General features: G+C 36.6%; 1 protein-coding gene across 3 annotated transcripts in view; it reads right to left on the bottom strand.

Moving 5' to 3' along the window:
* LOC123688560 (pituitary homeobox homolog Ptx1) overlaps positions 1–21,051 on the bottom strand; it is a 64,630-nt gene that overhangs the window by 41,245 nt on the left and 2,334 nt on the right. For 2 of the 3 annotated variants that reach the window (XM_045627140.1, XM_045627142.1), the window contains exon 2: positions 15,166–15,513. In XM_045627140.1, coding sequence (XP_045483096.1) covers positions 15,166–15,436 — 271 coding nt within the window. In that variant the 5' untranslated portion in view covers positions 15,437–15,513. The remainder of the gene's footprint in view (positions 1–15,165; positions 15,514–21,051) is intronic. The other variant, XM_045627141.1, reaches the window with a different exon arrangement.

The raw sequence follows: 21,051 nt of genomic DNA, 5'->3' as shown, positions 1-21,051 counted from the left end.
ACTCAGCCGTACTTGGTACCACTTTCAAATTTGTCTACAATTCGACAAATAGCTATTTTATAATAACTGAATAATGTCGTCAATGAATTCTTCTTAAATTGCTCTCAACATTCACAAATCGTCACTGATTTTGAAAAAACAATTCCTAAACGTTGTGAAAGCGTGTATCTGTCTTTGGTTAAATAGCATAACCTACTGAACACAAATGACATAAGTAATGTCAAAAAATGATACACAGTGTTGCCATTTTGCAAAACCATTTTTTCTTGGTATTTTTGGAACGTTTTTTTAATGGAATGCAATCAATCTATTATCTATGGGAGATAATTCTCCAATATAAGGGGCCTATAGCGATCCTGGTGCACCTGAGGATTCGAAAAATGATAGCTTGGATAATCAGTCCTGGTTGAAGAAATCCGATTTCGGAGTAGATTTGGTATTATTTACTTGAGTATTGAAAGGATTTTCTGAGGACAGGCTGTAGAATCGAATCTACTTTGCTCCTAGAATTTTTATAAATTTGCGAACATTTCTCATCAATTATTCTTAGTATTTTAGTATTCTACGAAATAGAAAGAAATAATAACCATAAAGTGAACTTTGCAGCATGCCCATCTTTACCATAATGTCAAAGTTCTATAATTGGAAACAACAAACCAAAAAACCGAAGAAGACCACACACACCATCCTTCCTCAAATTCCAAACTAGCAAAAATCATCGCAAATCCCCCCAATTAACAACCAAGAATACCTCCGCTCAGTCGTACCAACATCAAACGCCTCCCTGTCGGAAATAATAGACAATATTTCGTCCAATAATCGACCAAAGCATCCAGTAAACATCGCCTAAGCCCCTGTTAATCTGGGAAGACACTTCTGAGGCGTTAGTTTATGGGCGCGCCACCTGCCGACCAAGAAATGCGCGACTAGTTACTGATAAATTACTTCCTAAAATCCTAAAAAGGAAGGGCCGGATTAGGGAGGCTTAGCAGCGGGTGGAATCACCATCTACCACCTTCCCTTCTCCTTCGCGAAGATCAGGAGGACGTGTTTTGAGCCCGCGAGTGACGTCAGTGAATTGGGTGTCATATATGGAACGTGACGTTGGGAAAGTCTGGGGTCTTTTGGGAGGTTGGAAAAATTTCAAAATATTGGGGTGGGTTGGGGATTTAGCGTTTTGGGGATTAGATGGTGGGATTAGAAGTGAGAAAGCTCGTGCCTGTTTTGTATACAGGGTGGTGTTGGAGTGAATTGAATGGGATGACCGCAATCAGGAAGTTGTTATGAATCTTTCGTGCTTTATGTTTTGTGAATGAAACTTAGGTGGATCATAAGACTTGACTTGGTCACATGTGGTTCAGAAATGGTTGACGTGATCTGCATAAAATTTGCAGGGGGGAGCTTATAATTGATCTATTCTGACTAATGTGTATCAACATATTAGACTTATGGTTTTGGCTCTTCGATGCCATAAGGTAAATGTGAGATAATTTAATAAAAATATTCAAGAGAAGAATATGGTACCTATATAAAAAAATTCCTACTTCATTGAAATAAATATTTTCAGATTCACTAAAAATGTTCTATCTCTATAGATTCTAGAACTCAAAATATGATGATTCTGCCTAACATGTCTAATGAAGAGTTTTGAATATAAGGTTTTATTTCGATATTGAAAGGGATGAGAATATTTAAAAGAAATCAATTAATGTTAATTTCATTGTAAGAAGAAGAGTTTTGCCATTAACGATGGAAAACAGTACCATGGCCAAAACTCTACGGCAGCATATCCTTTTTATGACATTTTCCATCACCAAATTGCACATTTGCGTCTGTATGTACTCGATAACTTCACGAATTCCATATTTAAGGTCTTGAATCCATTTTGGAGCTTTATCTAGCTAAAAAACTAGTCCAAACGTGTATATATGCCATTAACAATTGAAAACGATATCAATTAAATGACTGCCATAGCTACGGTTGCAGTACCATATATCCTTTTCATATTTCCATAACCAATTCGCACATCTTAAGGTCTTAAATCGATCGAAGTGCGCTTCATCGCTGAACAAAATAAAATGGACGTAGTGCGCGATACGTATTCCGCTCAGAACCATTATTTTCGAAATAAAATTACACTATTTGCAAGCGTTGTTCAGGCGTGAGTCTATTCATGATAAATTGCCAAACCAAACTGAGAATAAATCACTTGACAGCTGTTGAATCGGTCGCCATCTTGAACAGTAATGCCAACTTAAAGTTATATACCTCGAAAAAAAACACCCGTTACATCATTAAAGTATATCTGTATATCGATATATAAAGTTTTCCAGGGTTTTCACTGAGTTATTCACACGAAATTTCTCACAAAGCTTGAAATGATCAAACAATAAACATTTATCAGCAAAATCTCAACCCTATCGAATCTGTAATCACGGAAATATTCAGTATTTCTTTTTTAATATTTTTTTTTATTTTCTATAAACACGAGTTACAAAAGAGAAAAGTAGAAACTATATAAGTATCTACAACGAATAATAACCAATAAATAAAGTAAATACGTCCGTACTAAGTTTTTCCAACCCAACTTTGCCACCAGGTAATCCTCATCTTTCATAACAAAAGACACCCCTAAACAAACGGCACAATAACACTAAACCCGCAAACCCATTAACTCCCCAGATTCATTCTTCGACCACCTCCCCAACACACAATACCATCTCGATTTTTCATTATCCACACAGCCAGCCAAATGACTAACAGACTGACCAAAACCCCTTCCCTCCAGTAATCTGCACATCCTGCACCTTACATTTCCGATACAAATAATGCTTCAGGAAAGGTCAATTTTCAACCCTTGCGTCCGAACACTTTCTTTCACGCATCTGTCGAATGAGTTCATCGAAGTCACCTAGGAAATAAATTAGTTTTGGTTTTGGGGATCGCACCTACGTCATCCCAGGCGGCTAGGGTTGTTAGGGGTAGGGGTGTTCAAGGATTTTGGAGGATGGGGCTTAGGCTGAATCCACGTGATTCATTGCGGGGGAGGGATGGTTTTGGTGCGCTATCAGTGGTATCGAATAATTATATTATGGGTACTACAGTTTGGATTTATTTTATTGGATCGAATTGAAATGACAGATATTGTATTTCCCCGTTTCAATTTCATATATTGTAAATGCCACATATTTCAAAAATAAATAAGATTTACTCATTTCTTTGAAAACAAACTCAAGCCTCAGTAAGTTCATAAAAATAAATAGAGATACTATATCGGAAGATGATTAATGAGAAATTGTATAACTTAACCTGTAATGATTGCCATAAAGTGGGTATATATTGGAAAAACAGGAAGATCTTTTAATTAGATTAGACTTAATGAACATTTAAAGAGCTTCCTTACGTAGGGTTCATACCACGTGACTTTCTCGTGATCTGACAAAGTTTAACTACACCTCCCTCCTTTTTTGATATTCACTTTTCAGGATAAGTGAAGCAAATTGAAACGTTCCTCTGATTTACCGTCCTTTTTTACCACATGCAGGAATTTCAACTACGTTTTACGTCTTTAGTTTCAATTTTAGGAAAACTTTTTTTTCAGCCTTTGACAAGACTTTTTGTATTTTTTTTTTACGTGAAAATTCATAAAAATTTTTTTTTCGAAAAGTTATACCATGCATATATTTATTCTTCAATGAAAAATTCATCTAATTCTTTATTTTCTTTTCAAAAAAATTAATAAATAAGGACTTTTCGCAATGACGTACTCTTTAAAATGAATAATAGTGAAAACCTCATATAACTAGATGATCTATAATGTAAAATAAAATGTACTAATTTTAGAGAGAGCATATGTCATTTTCAGTAAGCAAATTTTGTCCCCAACATGAACTATCAAATTTGACATGAAGCGCGTAGAAATGGAGACATATCAGTCATCCGTATTTCACTCAATTCGCGAGTTTCTCCACAAAGAACGCACTTCTTATGTCCCATAGTGAATCAACGTTTCATATTAACTCAAAATATATTGAAATAAATACCTTAATATATCAGAAATTCAGAAAACAACGCGCCAAACGACGGGAAACAACGAATGACACTAGGAGAGCAAAAGTTGCCAAACCTTGGATTTCAGCAGGTAGATACAGAAAATAATAAATATTCTGCATACTATGAATTCGACAATTAGTAAAAATATCGGATTCCAAATATTCAAATTTGCATATTTAATAAATATTTGTATATATATGTATTTCATTCAATATAATATACATTCATAACGATATAGTAAAATTGTGAATTTGTTAATACATATATCACAATCCGACAACGTAATCTAACCATGTTGGGGACATGTAAAAATTGCGTATACTTCCTCTTTCTATGTTTATTACTCTATGATAGATACTAAAGTGAATTTGTCAGTTTCAATCTAGAAAGCCTACTTCCTAGATTTTTCGAAATAAAAAACAGCGTTGAATTATGTTTTTAAAAATTACGTATACTCCCTCTATCTAGGGTTTATTACTCTATAGTCCAACTATTCTTCAAAACAATGTAAAACGTTCTACGCATAAATATATGTATATATATGTAGGGCTTGACGGAGATTTCAACTAGATTCCAAATATTATTCTTTCATTTGATAAATCGTTATTTATTAATTGAAAGAATTTGAACCAAACACAAATAATTTCGCCATTTTCAAATGTTCACTGACATTGTAACATGTACCGAAAACAAACAGTTCAGCAGAAAACGTCGGAAGTAAGTTGATGCTTCAATTATTCAAATATTTTTTTGGGGGGCAGTTAAACCCCCCATTAACCCCCCCCCCCCCCCCCTTAGTTGCACATCTGATACCCAGCCTATAAATACCCATAAGGCGACAATTCACACCGAACAACACAAAGAAAATCTCACTTAAACTATAGCACTCTCCATCAAGCCATCCTCGGCAAAAGCCAAAGTGAAAAAAAAAATGGCGAAATAAATCAAAACTGCGCAAGGGGGGTCTGAAGGGGAGAGGAAGATCTTGGAAGCAAGTCTCACGTTGATCCTGGTTAATCTTCGATGCGCTAACAAGTTTTATACCCATAATTCCGAAGCATAATTTTAATGATCCCGTCTAATCCAAAGTATTACATCAGTAAGCTCCCCCGATCTGAGAGCAGGCATTACTGCCGAATTTCTTGTCTCTCTTTATACAGAAACTCTTGGGCCATTGTCGCGACATCTTCGCTATAGAACAGATGGCTTGATTTGGAGGAGAGACTGATGAGGATTAGCAATTAGTTCATTTACAAGTCAAATTGTTTCTCTTATTCTTATTTTTATGATTGTGCGTTTCTGCTCTATTTTTCATTTTTCATTGTTCAATAATACAGTAACAATAATGGTTGAGATGAGCAATGTCCAAATATATCTATGTGTATACCCATCTTGTATTCTGCTAAACAATCATGTTTATATTAACAGTTAAAAATGCACCTAGAATAATTTAATTTTGATCCTGTTATGAACATTGATTAAGATGCTTTTATGTTTCTTATCTTATTTATAGTTATGAGGAACCTAATATTCGAGAAAATGGAAAAAATCTTCAGTTTGTGAAAATATATTAGTTACCAATTCTAAATAAGATTAAGATTTAATTGAGGCAGGCGCGGATCCAGGGGGGGGGGGGAACTTGGGGAACGTTCTCCCCCCAAATGGCCCGGGCACCTCTTAAATTTTGCCGGCCCTCCTAGAATTTGACATACTATGACTCAAATAATCAGTATTTTTCTATGAATGCAGTTCTTAAATATTTTTCCCAATGGTGTTTTTATTGGGAGCTACACAATTTATCATTTTCCAAAATTCCAGTATCTTTTGGCTTTTGAGTATCTAAAAGTTCCCCCCCCCCCAAAAGTGGGGCCTGGATCCGCGCCTGAATTGAGGAGGTTACATTACACTGCGACCTAATAGTCTATTGTGCCCCTCATCAGAGCTATTCTCTCCATAACGTGATTTACAGCTCGCCTTCCAGTTCCAGAGTTCAAATGAATTTCAGTATCTGGGATGCCTTCAAAAAGGCTAATTCCTCACTTCTACAAATCTCATGTCCAAAACAGATTTTGCGTTGACTAGCTATGGCGAGGCATCCCGGCACCAGGTGATCCGGACTTTCTTCCTCCTCCCCACAGAATCTGCACTCGTCACTTTCTATTAGACCCATTCTGATGAGGTGTTTCTAAGGCGACAATGCCCTCTGAAGAATCCAGTGAGGAGGTGTAGCATATTTTTACTAAGATCCAGATACTTCTTGGATCTCGTAGCGTCAAAGTTTCGAAGAAACTTTTTGAGTGATTCATACCAGGAAGATTTCGCCAGAGTATTTCTCTTTCGGTTTCTTCCTTCTCCTGAAACTCTTTCTTGTAGGTACATTTGTCTGTTTCACAGAAAGGTTCCGGGCCGATGAAAGAGTTTGTGTTTCTTTTCTGGCGAGTGTGTTGGCCTTTTCATTCCCTCTAATTCTCGAGTTGTTGAGAACCCAGACTAAAAAGACCTTGTTATTCTTGCCTTTTTCATTGAGTTTCTTCGGCACTCCAATACCATCTTAGAATTAATGATATGTGTACTCAGTGCTTTGATTGCAGCCTGACTATCAAAATGTATTGCTATACCACATTTCTGATAATTTCTTGGCAAGTATCTCTGACTGAAAGACACTTAGACAGCGGCCAAGCGATATTGAGCATTTACCAATTCATGATTCCCTAGTTATACTTACGTATTAATACTCCTTTTTATGAATAATATTAATTTGGGACAATTTCCAAAATTGAAGGTGTTTCCTTGGTTAGTTATTACCAGGTATTATTTTGCTTTATTGCTACTGATTTCGGATGATTCAGCATCCAGGACTTTCACTCTCCACGTTTTTATGCATATGTAAAGGGTGTTTTTTTAGAGCTATAGAACTTTAAATTACTATAAAACTACGATGGATTATTCGATTGACATGAATTTTATTTATCCGCAAGATAATCTTGTGGCATTACATTTTAAATATGATTTCTGGCATATGACCGCCACGGCTGGCTCGGATGTAGTCCAATCTGGACGTCCAATTTTCGATGACTTTTTCCAACATTTGTGGCCGTATATCGGCAATAACACGGCGGATGTTGTCTTCCAAATGGTCAAGGGTTTGTGGCTTATCCGCATAGACCAATGACTTTACATAGCCCCACAGAAAGTAGTCAAGCGGTGTTAAATCACAAGATCTTGGAGGCCAATTCACAGGTCCAAAACGTGAAATTAGGCGGTCACCAAACGTGTCTTTCAATAAATCGATTGTGGCACGAGCTGTGTGACATGTTGACTGATCTGTTCATAAGCCCAAGGGTATTTGGAAAATTTCAATCGCAATTTTATCCTCAGATTTCTCTTTGGCAACGTTTAACGTCCAACGACTCAGTTCTTGTAGATCTTAAGATATCTCCAATGGCATTGACAAGAAATGTAGATTCAGTATAATTGGTAGGATTGTATCAGGTAATTTTTGTTTTTTTTTAAGTTGCTTTTTTTCTTTTCTTTTTTCTGCACTGTTGTAACCTTCGCGACCCTAGAGGTTTTTCCGCGGAGAGCATAATGAACTTTCCACGTTTTCCCGATCGATCAGTGGCGGGTAGAGCGGGGATTTGCACCGTTCCAAAGAGAACACGCATGAGAATTCGGAAAATGCGAATTTTATGACGTTTCTCCCGCCCGGGCTGGAGATTAGCGCGTTATTCCGGCCGGACGGCGGTATTGTATCGGCGTCCCGACGCCTGACGTGTCTCGCGATCGGCCGGGGTGGATTAACGCACCGTTTGAAGAATGGAGGGGGGGATGATGGATAATTTGGCTAGGGGTGGACTTTTTTTTGTGCATGCGAGAAAAATAACTGCTTATCAATTTCGGGTTATTGTCAGGGCCGGCGTTAGGGGCGAAACACTGAAGCGTGTGTTTCAGGCGCCTCTTTTCGAAGGGCGGATATTTAGCTCAGTTTGTGCCCATCCCCTTTCATATTTCTGAAAAAATATAGTCTTGATTCTTAAAAACAACAGGTTTATCAACATTCCCTACAATAAAAATCTCCTTACCGTCTCTAATAAGCCGCCTGTTCAATAAATAACACATGGCAATCCAACCAATATAAGCAGCATTGCCTATTACCCTAATTGAATTAGGGATGGAATATATAAGGTGTTTTTTCGAGGTATATAACTTTAAGTTGGCAGTACTGTTCAAGATGGCGTTCGATTTAACAGCTGTCAAGTGATTTATTCTCAGTTTGGTTTGGCAATTTATCATGAATAGACACACGCCTGAACAACGCTTGCAAATAGTGCAAAATGAGATTGCCGTTGTTCCCAATTTTCATAAGCGAATTTTGTTTAGCCATGAAGCGCACTTCTGGTTGAATGGCTACGTCAACAAACAAAACTTACAGTCAATGGTGATTGGTATAGAGCCATGATTACTAACTTTTCCATTCCTGAATTGAACAACCATGATGTCCAGGAGCTGTGGTTCCAACAAGAAGGCGCAACATGTCACACAGCTCGTGCCACAATCGATTCATTGAAAGACACGTTTGGTGACCGCCTAATTTCACGTTTTGGACCTGTGAATTGGCCTCCAAGATCTTGTGATTTAACACCGCTAGACTACTTTCTGTGGGGCTATGTTATGTAAAGTCATTGGTCTATGCGGATAAGCCACAAACCCTTGACCATTTGGAAGACAACATTCGCCGTGTTATTGCCGATATACGGCCACAAATGTTGGAAAGAATCATCGAAAATTGGACGTCCAGATTGGACTACATCCGAGCCAGCCGTGGCGGTCATATGCCAGAAATCATATTTAAAATGTAATGCCACAAGATTATCTTGCGGATAAATAAAATTCATGTCAATCGAATAATCCATCGTTGTTTTATTGCAATTTAAAGTTCTATAGCTCTAAAAAAAACACCTTTTATTTCAGAAACTGTTTTCGTTATATTTTTCTGCTTCAATAATCTTATAATCTAATGTTATAATCTATAAGATTCCTTTTTGAAATTTTTGACTGATTCAAATCTCCCTGTATATCAAAAATAAAATTATTGAACAGTTCAATGATTTGATATTCATATAGAAAAACAATACGAATTTCTCCGATTATTATTTCCCCGAAATTCTGAATCCCCTCGACAACACCTCTCTCGTTGAACATCCGCCCAAAAATTGCCAGTTTTAACATGCTCGACGGGAACACACGTGGATATTTTGTTTACCTACCGTGGCAGAGTGCCTGGAAATCCCACAAAATCCTGGGATTCGTTTAAACACCCCTGATCACCACACTTTGGGGGTATTATTAATATCCGAGGGATTTTCTTCAGACTCTTCCGCAGATACTCTTCGAGCTGATGATTATCAGCTCGATAATCATTTTGGGAAGTTTGAAGTTGTTTTTATTCGCACATTTTCAGGGTTAGCTTTTGGGTTTGTCTTCGGTTTCGATCTTCAAACATGTTGGGAATAATGTTGAGAATGTTTTTAACGATTATTGCCTGCTGGTGCATTTCTTCCATAAATAATGGTTTGAAATGAAAAAAAATCATTGAAAAGCGGCTCCTTTTCGCAAAAAGAATAAGTTATATGATTTGAATATATATGACACTCTTAACAAATCATAGAAATTAATTATCAATTTCCAGATATAGAGGATAATTAGTGATTCTTAAATAGGACACGCTATATAAAGGGTGTTTTTTAGAGCTATAGAACTTTAAATTGCAACAAAACAACGATGGATTATTCGATTGACATGAATTTTATTTATCCGCAAGATAATCTTGTGGCATTACATTTTAAATATGATTTCTGGCGCATATGACCGCCACGGCTGGCTCGGATGTAGTCCAATCTGGACGTCCAATTTTCGATGACTTTTTCGAACATTTGTGGCCGTATATCGGCAATAACACGGCGAATGTTGTCTTCCAAATGGTCAAGGGTTTGTGGCTTATCCGCATAGACCAATGACTTTACATAGCCCCACAGAAAGTAGTCTAGCGGTGTTAAATCACAAGATCTTGGAGGCCAATTCAAAGGTCCAAAACGTGAAATTAGGCAATCACCAAACTTGTCTTTCAATAAATCGATTGTGGCACGAGCTGTGTGACATGTTGCGCCGTCTTGTTGAAACCACAGCTCCTGGACAACATGGTTGTTTAATTCAGGAATGAAAAAGTAAGAAATCATGGCTCTATACCGATCACCATTGACTGTAACGTTCTGGCTATCCTCGTTTTTGAAGAAGTACGGACCAATGATTCCACCAGCCCATAAAGCGCACCAAACCGTCAGTTTTTCTGGATGTAAAGGTGTTTCGACATACACTTGAGGATTAGATTCACTCCAAATGCGGCAGTTTTGTTTGTTGACGTAGCCATTCAACCAGAAGTGCGCTTCATCACTAAACAAAATAAAATGGACGTAGTGCGCGATACGTATTCCGCACAGAACCATTATTTTCGAAATAAAATTGCACTATTTGCAAGCGTTTTCCAGGCGTGAATCTATTCATGATGAATTGCCAAACCAAACTGATAATAAATCACTTGACAGCTCTTGAATCGGTCGCCATCTTGAACAGTAATGCCAACTTAAAGTTATATACCTCGAAAAAAAACACCCCATTCAAGAATCACCAAATCTCCTCTATATCTCTAAAACGATAATTAATTTCTATGATCTGTAATGAATAAAAAGTATTAAAAAAACGTTCAAAAATTTTTCGAATATCTCGTACAGAAACCAAGATATAAGGAATTATTTGAAACAGTTATTTTTCAGAAACTCGAGAACGAATCAGGATAACTATGATCTGCTTTCTGATATCTTATTATTTCGAAAAAAGAAATCCGGGAACCTTGAAGATTTTTTCTAATAGTTCTCGAGATGCTTTCAGTGAGCACCACATCTGGAACACCCTGTACCTCCAATTCAGGAACATCCTACATCCAATATCAACTCAAATTGTCTCAACATAACCTCAATTCACATTCATAGCGTATTCTCCCCGCACCATGTGCTAAAATTCGGGAATAGGGTGGCGTACAAGTGCACACCCCTATTGTGCGCGCGAACAATATGCATTAATTTCTGATAGCATATTGATGGTATCTCTCACCCTCTTGAAAGTCAACCAGACCGTGTAATGTGAGCATTCAATGGCCCTTTTGCCGAAGAACTCCATCTGATGATGTTGAACAGCTGATATGACTAAGTGTTTATTGATACAATTTGTACGTTCATTTGTCAACGATACGAAGGGGTGATTTGCATATAGAGGTTTTGGGAAGAAAAATGGATTTGTTCCTTTCTCCTGCATGATGGATTGTCATCAGGACTCTTTCGGATAGTGTACGCTACTGCAAGTTGCAGTGTTGTGCTCTTCTTTGGTTTGACATCAGGCAACGTTGTAAGTGATTGAAAAGCATTTATACAGGTGTATCATACATTATTATAACTCCAATAGCAATGCGAAAATAGTTATTTATACACTGCGCAAAAAAATTAACGCACATTCTGAATATCTCAATTTTAATAAAAATTAACTCTACATTGACTTTATAACTTATTTTTTATGTTCTCTCGGGAAGGTTTTGAACGAAACAAGACACATTAAATGGAAGAAAAATTCAGGATTTTTATGTGAAAGAAGAAAAATAAACAATTTTCAAAATACTGGAATGCTGATAAGTGATTTAATACTTGGTATTTCCACCCCTTGCGTTAATTACAGCTCGGCAACGACGGTTCATACTCAAAATGAGTGATCTTAAAATGTTCTGATCTAATCCTTTCCAGATTTCTCTGAGTTGGATTCCTAAGTCATTAAGAGTAGCTGGATGATTTTCTGAACTTCTCAGCCTTCTATTGAGGTTGTCCCAAACCTGCTCAATCGGATTGCGATCTGGACTTCTTGCTGGCCATTCCATTCGAGAGACTTCAACCTCTTCAAGGTACTCCTGAACGATGCGCGCACGATGGGGTCTGGCATTATCGTCCATAAAAATGAAATTTTCACCAATGTATGGGGCAAATGGCACTATATGCTCTTCAAGAATGTTCCTTATTTACCTATCAGCATTCATAGCTCTATTATCAACGACCACTAGATCTGTGCGAGCAGTCAAAGATATTCCACCTCATACCATAATCGATCTTCCCCCGAAACCAGTAGTATTCAGGAAATTGCACTGAGCATATCTTTCATGTGGACATCTGAATACAAGGGAACGTCGATCACAATGGTAGAGGCAGAATCTAGACTCATCTGTGAAGAGAACTCTTTCCCAATCAGCCTCTTCCCAATGGATATGCTCTCTCGCAAAATCCAAACACGCCCTTCGATGGGCTGGGGTAAGAGCTAGGCCTCTTGCCGCGACACGAGGCCTTAAATCATATTCTCTGAGGCGATTTCTTTTTGTCTGATTGCTAATCTGCACCACATGAGATTGCTCAAGCTGATTTTGAAGGAGGCGAGCGGTTGCAAACCATTGTCTCTACGAAGAAACTCTCAAGTAACATTCTTGAATGGCAGTTGTTACCCGTGGTCTACCCTGTCCTGGTCTTCAGACATTCATACCTGTCTCCCTGAATCGCTACAACATTCTGGACACACTTGTATGGGAAACTGCAAACCTTTCTGCAATTCTTGTGTATGTCCACCCTTCTTCTCGCAAAACTACCGCTTGGGCACATTCCTCTTGGGTCAAATTGCGAGTTTCGCGTTGCATAGCGATCGAGTGTAGAAAATCAAACGAAAGAAGAACTATTGATCGCTAGAATTGATCGAGAACAACTGATTTCAGAATGGAGCCAATACATTCAAAATCTGATATCTCATCTTTTTTATTTCTGCTGGGAAAAAACATCTGTATTGAAGAAAAACGTTGAAAGTGGATAACATATGCATGCATTATTCTGATAAAAATAATTATCATTGAGAACACCTTCAGTTGTAGAATAAATTTGAGATTTCCATAATGTGCGTTAATTCTTTTGCGCAGTGTATGTATAGAGGACAATACATCTTCGAAAAATGAGGTATCAAAAATGTCTACAGGTACACCTTCCAAGTCAGATTTTTCTTTACTAGTAAGGAGTTGATAGCCAGACAATGAAAGATGAATCCAGGTTTGCTGCAGACAATCTGAAATCCTTATAGTTGCCTTTTGATGAAATAATTTGTTATAACTTTTCCAGTGTTTCTTCTCTCATCAGAACCAACGTCAAAACACCCATGCAAAGAGACCCTCCACATAGGTTTTCACAATAGCTTGCAACTCTGATAACCGCAACTCCTTATCTTATCTGGGTTTTCTGTTTGATTTGGACATTATCTATTGGTGTAATTTGTCATATGTATCGATATGAAACGAAGGTAAGCAATATCTGCCCACTCATCGAGAATGTCGAGAAAGTTTTCCCTGGATCAATTATTTTGCTAATCCCGACCACTACCGGTCTTACATCAAAGGGACAAAGGATTAAGTTTTTATCTTTTCGAGAGAGATGCGTCTGATCGATTTGTTGATTTTGGAAATGTAGATACCGGTCGATTTTCAAAGGTTGAGATCAAGATCGATATAGCTATACTGGCCACTAAATCCTCTAACTGGTTGATTCAAGTGAGAAGATTCTTTGTCCGGTATTTTCACCTCCAGTTATAACAAAATTCATCTTGCCTGATATGTTGTTCTAATACGGGGTGTTTTTTTAGAGCTATAGAACTTTAAATTGCAATAAAACAACGATGGATTATTGGATCGACATGAATTTTATTTATCCGCAAGATAATCTTGTGGCATTACATTTCAAATATGATTTCTGGCATATGACCGCCACGGCTGGCTTGGATGTAGTCCAATCTGGACGTCTAATTTTCGATGACTTTTTCCAACATTTGTGGCCGTATATCGGCAATAACACGGCGAATGTTGTCTTCCAAATGGTCAAGGATTTGTGGCTTATCCGCATAGACAGAACAGAAAGTAGTCTAGCGGTTTTAAATCACAAGATCTTGGAGGCCAATTCACAGGTCCAAAACGCGGTCACCAAACGAGTCTTTCAATAAATCGATTGTAGCACGAGCTGTGTGACATGTTGCGCCGTCTTGTTGGAACCACAGCTCCTGGACATCATGGTTGTTCAATTCGGGAATGAAAAAGTTAGTAATCATGGCTCTATACCGATCACCATTGACTGTAACGTTCTGGCCATCATCGTTTTTGAAAAGTACGGACCAATGATTCCACCAGCCCATAAAGCGCACCAAACAGTCAGTTTTTCTGGATGTAACGGTGTTTCGACATACACTTGAGGATTAGCTTCACTCCAAATGCGGCAGGTTTGTTGACGTAGCCATTCAACCAGAAGTGCGCTTCATCGCTAAAATAAAATGGACATAGTGCGCGATACGTATTCCGCACAGAACCATTATTTTCGAAATAAAATTGCACTATTTGCAAGCGTTGTTCAGACGTGAGTCTATTCATGATGAATTGCCAAACCAAACTGAGAATAAATCACTTGACAGCTGTTGAATCGGTCGTCATCTTGAACAGTAATGCCAACTCGAAGTTATATACCTCGAAAAAATACACCCTCTAGCTGAGAATTTCTCATGACTGCACAAACCATATTATGATGAAGATGATTAAAATCTATATATGATATTTCATCTATATTTCTTGTCAAATTAATGAGGAAAGTTTATTTCAAAATTTATCGGAAATTTTAACTCTAAGAAGACATACACTTCCGAAAGTTTAAGTTTTTGGTGCCTATCTTCGAAACTTAGAGATGAAAACAATTTTTGAGACATGATTTCGATGTTTCCTATTTAATATTCAGTTAAAAGCAATATAGAGTTATAGCAGGAAGCATTAACTAGGAGCTCTAAATAATAATGTGAACATACTGCGCTTCAAACTGGGATTTTGAGGGTCAATTTCGCAATAGCTTTTATCTTAGTTCAGAAATCCCAAAAAAGAAAACTGTGAAAATTTCAGGTGGTGTTCAAATGTTTTCCCCCATCACAACCCCGAATAAAAATCGTTTCGCTCACCACGTTTCAGCTTCTCCAGTGGCTCGTGGGAGTGCAGTGACGGCGTGTGGGGAACAACGCCATGATGGTGGTCCAGGTGGTGACCTAAAACCGAGGTACCCCCTGACATGATGCCAGATAGGGCAGAGTTAACGGACGCCGCTGAGCTGACCGAGTCGTGGAGGTGGTGCACGCCACTGTGGTGCAGGTCGGAGGCTGAGCTCGTCGTCACGCCTGTTACCAAGTCTTGGAGGCACAGTCCAGAGTCGGACAATGATTCCATTCGTTCCATTATGTTGAGTTTTGCTTGAGTTTAGGGCTTCTTGAGAAACGCAGATTAGGTTGAGCTTGTTTGGGTCCTCATACCATCTAGAAAAAACAATGGAGAATGTCAAGATTATTTTGCAGGATGATTCAAAGGTCTAAAAGGTTTTCGATACCCTATATAAAGCCAATTGAAAAGTCCCCGGTCTGAGGCACAGATGGCGGTGTTAGTGTTATATCCATATGATTTTTAGCTAGTATCAACCTTCAAACGATACGTGTCAAAATGTACCTACTTTTATTATTTGAAAACAGATGAAAAAAAGAATATCGTGTGCTGATAAATATTGCTTTTTGAAGGGAAAAAATATAGTTGAAGCAAAATATTGGCTTGATGAAGAGTTTCCGGGGTCTGCACCAAAAAATCAACCATCATTGATTGGTATGCTAAGTTTAAACGTGGTGAAATGAGCACCGAAGACGGCGAACGCAGTTGATGCGCAAAAGAGGCTGTCACCGACAAAAAATCAGAAAAGGTCACAAAATAATTTTGAATGACTGTAAAGTGAATTTGATCGAGATAGCAGACATTGTGAAGATATCATCTGAACGTGTACATCATATCTTTCACGAATATTTGTACATCAGAAGGCTGTGTGTAAAATGGGTGCCGCGCGAGCTCACAATCAAAATCAACAGCGTGTTAATGATTCTGAGCAGTGAATTTTTACATCGATGAAACATGGCTCCATCATTTCACTCCGGAGTCAGCTTAGTGGGCTGCTTATGATGAACTGAATCCAAAGCGAGGAAAAACACAACAGTCAGTTGTCAAAGTTATGACATCAGTATTCTGGGATGCGTAAGGTATAATATTCATTGATTACCTCCAAAAGGGCCAGACCATCAACAGCGAATATTATATAGCGTTATTGGATCGTGAAATCGTTAAAAAACGGCCTCATTTGAAGAAAAAAAGGTGCTGTTTCATCAAGACAATGCGCCGTGTCACGAATCAATGAAAACAATGACAAAATTGCCTGAATTGGGCTTCAAATTGCTTCTGCATTCACCGTATTCGCCAGATCTGGCCCCCAGTGGCTTTTTCCTGTTCTCAGACCTGCGCTAGCGCCAGTGAAGAAGTTAGTACCGAAACTAAGGCCTTTTTTGAAGCGAAAGACAAATCGTACTACAAAAATGGTATCGAAAAATTGGAAGATCGCTATAATCGCTGTATCGCCCTCGAAGGCAACTATGTTGGATAATAAAATCGAATTTTGACAAAAAAATGTGTTGTACTATGGTAGACAGGGGACTCTGTTAAACGTCTCAAACAAACCTGCAACGGTAGATAATTTTCCAAAAAAATATGAGGAACACGTCCTTGCATAATCCTTTCAATCTAAAGGGTTTTCCAATAAGAGGTTTCATTTTGATATAAAAAAGAAATTATTTTAAGAGAAATCAATGGCTGTTTATTTCATTGTAAAGAGGAAGGTATGCCAATTGGCCTGTTATTTCGATAAAATTAGAAAAGCACTGACACTGATATTTTGATAGACTGTTAGCAATCTGTCATCAATAAATAAATTTTCGTTTAGTTCCATGAACATTAATCTGACTAATTAAGGTTTTGATTCAAACGTATCTGACATTAATGTACTTATTCATTAATGAACAAATTAATCTTTAATAGATGGTCAATTTCGGTTTCATTCAATAAAAATAAGTAAAAATATTCATAAAATCAGTTCAAACCATTATTTATCGATGATCGATTAATTTCTCTACTTATTTATTTTTTTGAATTCAATTTTAATTTAAAATGTTTGATCAATTCGTGTTGATTCAATTTGATGAATTTATCTACTTATTTTTTAAGGAATGGAGTCACATTAGATTCCTCATTATTCATTTCACGAACTATGAAATATAAATTGGTTTTCATGAAACTCTAGAGGAAAACAAATCACATCAATTAATCGTAGAATTAATTCGAATCAGAGACAAATACCTCGATTTTGCAACGAGTGAAAGCTACATATTAAGTATATTTTGGTATACAATTATTCAATTAATTAAACAATCAGTAATTAATGAACAGCATTCATTAATTAGTATTCTTAACAATTAATATCGTGAAGATCGATCATTCTAGTTTATATATCTAAAGTCGAAGGACCAATCCATAAAACAAGAAAATCACAAACTTTGCTCTTGTTATCTGACACGACGTCTGCTAATTGAAAGCTCCAACAGGGAAATTTGATAACGTCGCGACGTCTGCTTGGGACGTCCGTCGGACGGTTCATGCAATGAGGAAAATCCTCACTATCCATGGCAAAGCCGCGGACTTAACTTGAGACCGGAATGCTCACGGTGAGCTCCATAATAATTGCCATATTTCCTTCAAGCTGTCTGATTGTGGATATTCCAAGAAGCCCCGGGCTAAGAACTATGCCAAGAGGATTTTCATCTCCTTTTCTTATTCTGAATAGCGTTGGAAATGATGTGATGGTGATACCAATTGTTCGGAAGTTGATATTTCCAAATACAGTTTGAAACAGAATGGAGATGGTGTCCAAAATACAAATAAAAAAAGAAATTAAAAAAACTTATAACGGGTGTTTTTTTTCGAGGTATATAACTTTAAGTTGGCATTACTCTTCAAGATGGCGACCGATTTAACAGCTGTCAAGTGATTTGTTCTCAGTTTGGTTTGGCAATTCATCATGAATAGACTCACGCCTGAACAACGCTTGCAAATAGTGCAATTTTATTTCGAAAATAATGGTTCTGTGCGGAATACGTATCACGCACAAACCCTTGACCATTTGGAAGACAACATTCGGCGTGTTATTGCCGATATACGGCCGCAAATGTTGGAAAAAGTCATCGAAAATTGGACGTCTAGATTGGACTACATCCGAGCCAGCCGTGGCGGTCATATGCCAGAAATCATATTTAAAATGTAATGCCACAAGATTATCTTGCGGATAAATAAAATTCATGTCAATCGAATAATCTATCGTTGTTTTATTGCAATTTAAAGTTCTGTAGCTCTAAAAAAAACACCCTTTATATGCACAAATCAACATCCAAAATATGAAAAATCAAAAGTAACTAACTGCTTGGCTTGAATGGAGAATCTCCATTATGTAACACGAAAACATAAAACTAATTGTGACTGCGTGTCAAAACATTAAGTTTTCAACATTTTCTCAATGAAACAAATTTTTCATTCTTCGTGGAGAAGATTTAGAGACCTTAGTCACCCTCTTTAATATCAACTATATTCCACTTTGATGAACAAAATTTGTACAATGTGTTTACTAAAGTTTTTTCCTAAATTGGAGGTACTTAGGAAAATGAGAGATTTCTTAGATAATTTTAAGAAAAAAAATTCCTATGAACATTGGCTCGCAAACGCTTTGTTTTCGAGATACAAGGTGTGTCTTGTAGTCCTATAACTTTTTTATCATCATTACGTATACAAGTTCATCAAATCTTTATTAATCTCCGCTACACATTGGGTAGATAAGTACCAAAACATAATTTCCACCTCCGTTTGTGAAATCACAGGAATTAAGGAGGGTAGTAAATACATATTGGGTTAACTTCGGAACTAATTAATGATAATTACTAGATATTATTTTAGGTGACACTGCGAAAGTTCCTTATTTATTCACAAAATCAACAGAATTTGATATAGATTTGTAATAGTTTGCCAACAGAATTTCTCTTGGCTACTCTCTTCCTCATTTTTATCGAATGAACACGACAAAGATTCGATCATGAGAAGTTGCTTTGAGGTTCAATGTCGAATATTTTGATCTTCTTTCAGCTTTCTACTAATCATTTAATGTTTGCGACAATTGTTTCGCCTTACCAGATTTTTTTTTAAACGTAAATTCAGAAATTTGGCAATTGGTTCAATTAGCCTAAAATCATGACCAAAAAAAAAGTTGTAGTGTGGGATTATTAAATTTGACAAAAATGATTAAATGTACATAAACTATGCAATAAAAAATCAAAAAGTAATCCCTGGATTTTGGTAACGCTATAGTAGGAAAATGAGCCAATCTACAACGTGAAAATAAAATATGTTGTCATCATACGAAAATAACCTCTAAACCTCTCATCAGATCTATGATCTTGACTGAAGAAGCCTAAAGTTAGATACTTCCGATAAAAACATAAAGTAGAACGCTAACGAACTTCAATTCTGTTTTTCCAAATGCCGACAAAGACGGTTATCGTTTTTCTTATCGGAAAAATTGTATTGAATTCAATTTCGTAATTTGAAATCGATATAGATAAAGATTTCATTGATCGATAAGCGACAAATTCGAAATCATCGAGTATGGAAAGAAATTCCAATTTGCGGGAAATTTCAAGGTGTTTTTCGCAATTAAAACTACCAAAGTTTGAAAAAGTCAATGTACTTTTTTTTGGATAGTTTGTCCAGCTGCATTAAAAAATATGTAGATAGATAGATATATTGACAAATAATGATGAAGCTATAATCATTTCGATAAATTTATTGTACAGAGTACCTACACCTACATCTTTCTTATTGTATAATAAACATGTATAAAAGATAAAAAAAAAATTAAAACAATATAGGAAATATTTTATTGCAAATTGAAGCAGAATGTTTTTGGCGTGGTTTTTGGTAAAAAATAAGTTGCAAATTCAACATAGGTATCTATCTACCAAACAACAATGCTATGTTATGCTTTTCTTATTATTTCTCTTTTTTATATTTGATGATTTATTTTTCTTATCTAAAATTAAGATTTTAATATAAAGGGTGTCGTAAACTAAGAAATGAACTATTTCAATCACGACTTCCCGAAAAGATCCATTGATAACATGTCGGGAGAAAAACATGTCCAAATAAGACAAAACTTTGCTAACTATTTACGTAAGAACATTCTGTCTGTTAGCATGTAAATCCTAAAAGATTACCAAATATTTGGAAAGGAGATAAATAGTCAACATTGTAGGGGCATTCGTCAAATTTGTTCTGTCCTAATTTTATTACAGTGTTAAATGATAACGGCAAGATTCGTACGGGTCGTTTTTGTCTTAATAGTCTGGGTGAAAAGTATATCTGTAGATAAATCTTTGTGTTCTAAACACGAATTGAAAATTTGATAGAAAAACAAACAATATTTTTAAGGATAAGAAAATTTTAGAATTAAGCTTCATTGAAAAATGTTTTATTTCATCTACATAATATTTCTTTAATTTATAATAGTATAGGTATTCCAAAACAAGTTGCAGAATGTGTTCGAAAACTCTCTCCTTCGTCGCTCGTTTTCGAACGCATGAGTGTTGGAATTGTATTCTGTAAAGAGTATTAGACGATATTTTCTCTATTACAGTCAAATTTTGTGAATTATTGTCGAAATTAAATGAAAAATTCAGATTGAATATCCTAGTGACATTTGTATTGTATCATTGCAGTTGGTGTGACTGTTACGAACATTGACAGATCACGGAATTTGGATATGAATCGTACGTTTAGAATTTTGAAATAATTTACAATTACTCATTAAATTCGTTAGTTATGTCTGACGAAATCGATTCAACACCACCAGAATTAAGAGAAATTGCGATTAATGTTGCAAATCAATA

Source organism: Harmonia axyridis, chromosome 1 (assembly GCF_914767665.1).
Source record: "Harmonia axyridis chromosome 1, icHarAxyr1.1, whole genome shotgun sequence".
Classification (NCBI taxonomy): domain Eukaryota; kingdom Metazoa; phylum Arthropoda; class Insecta; order Coleoptera; family Coccinellidae; genus Harmonia; species Harmonia axyridis.
Note: the sequence above shows the minus strand (reverse complement) of the source record. Positions and strands in the feature narration are given on the sequence as shown.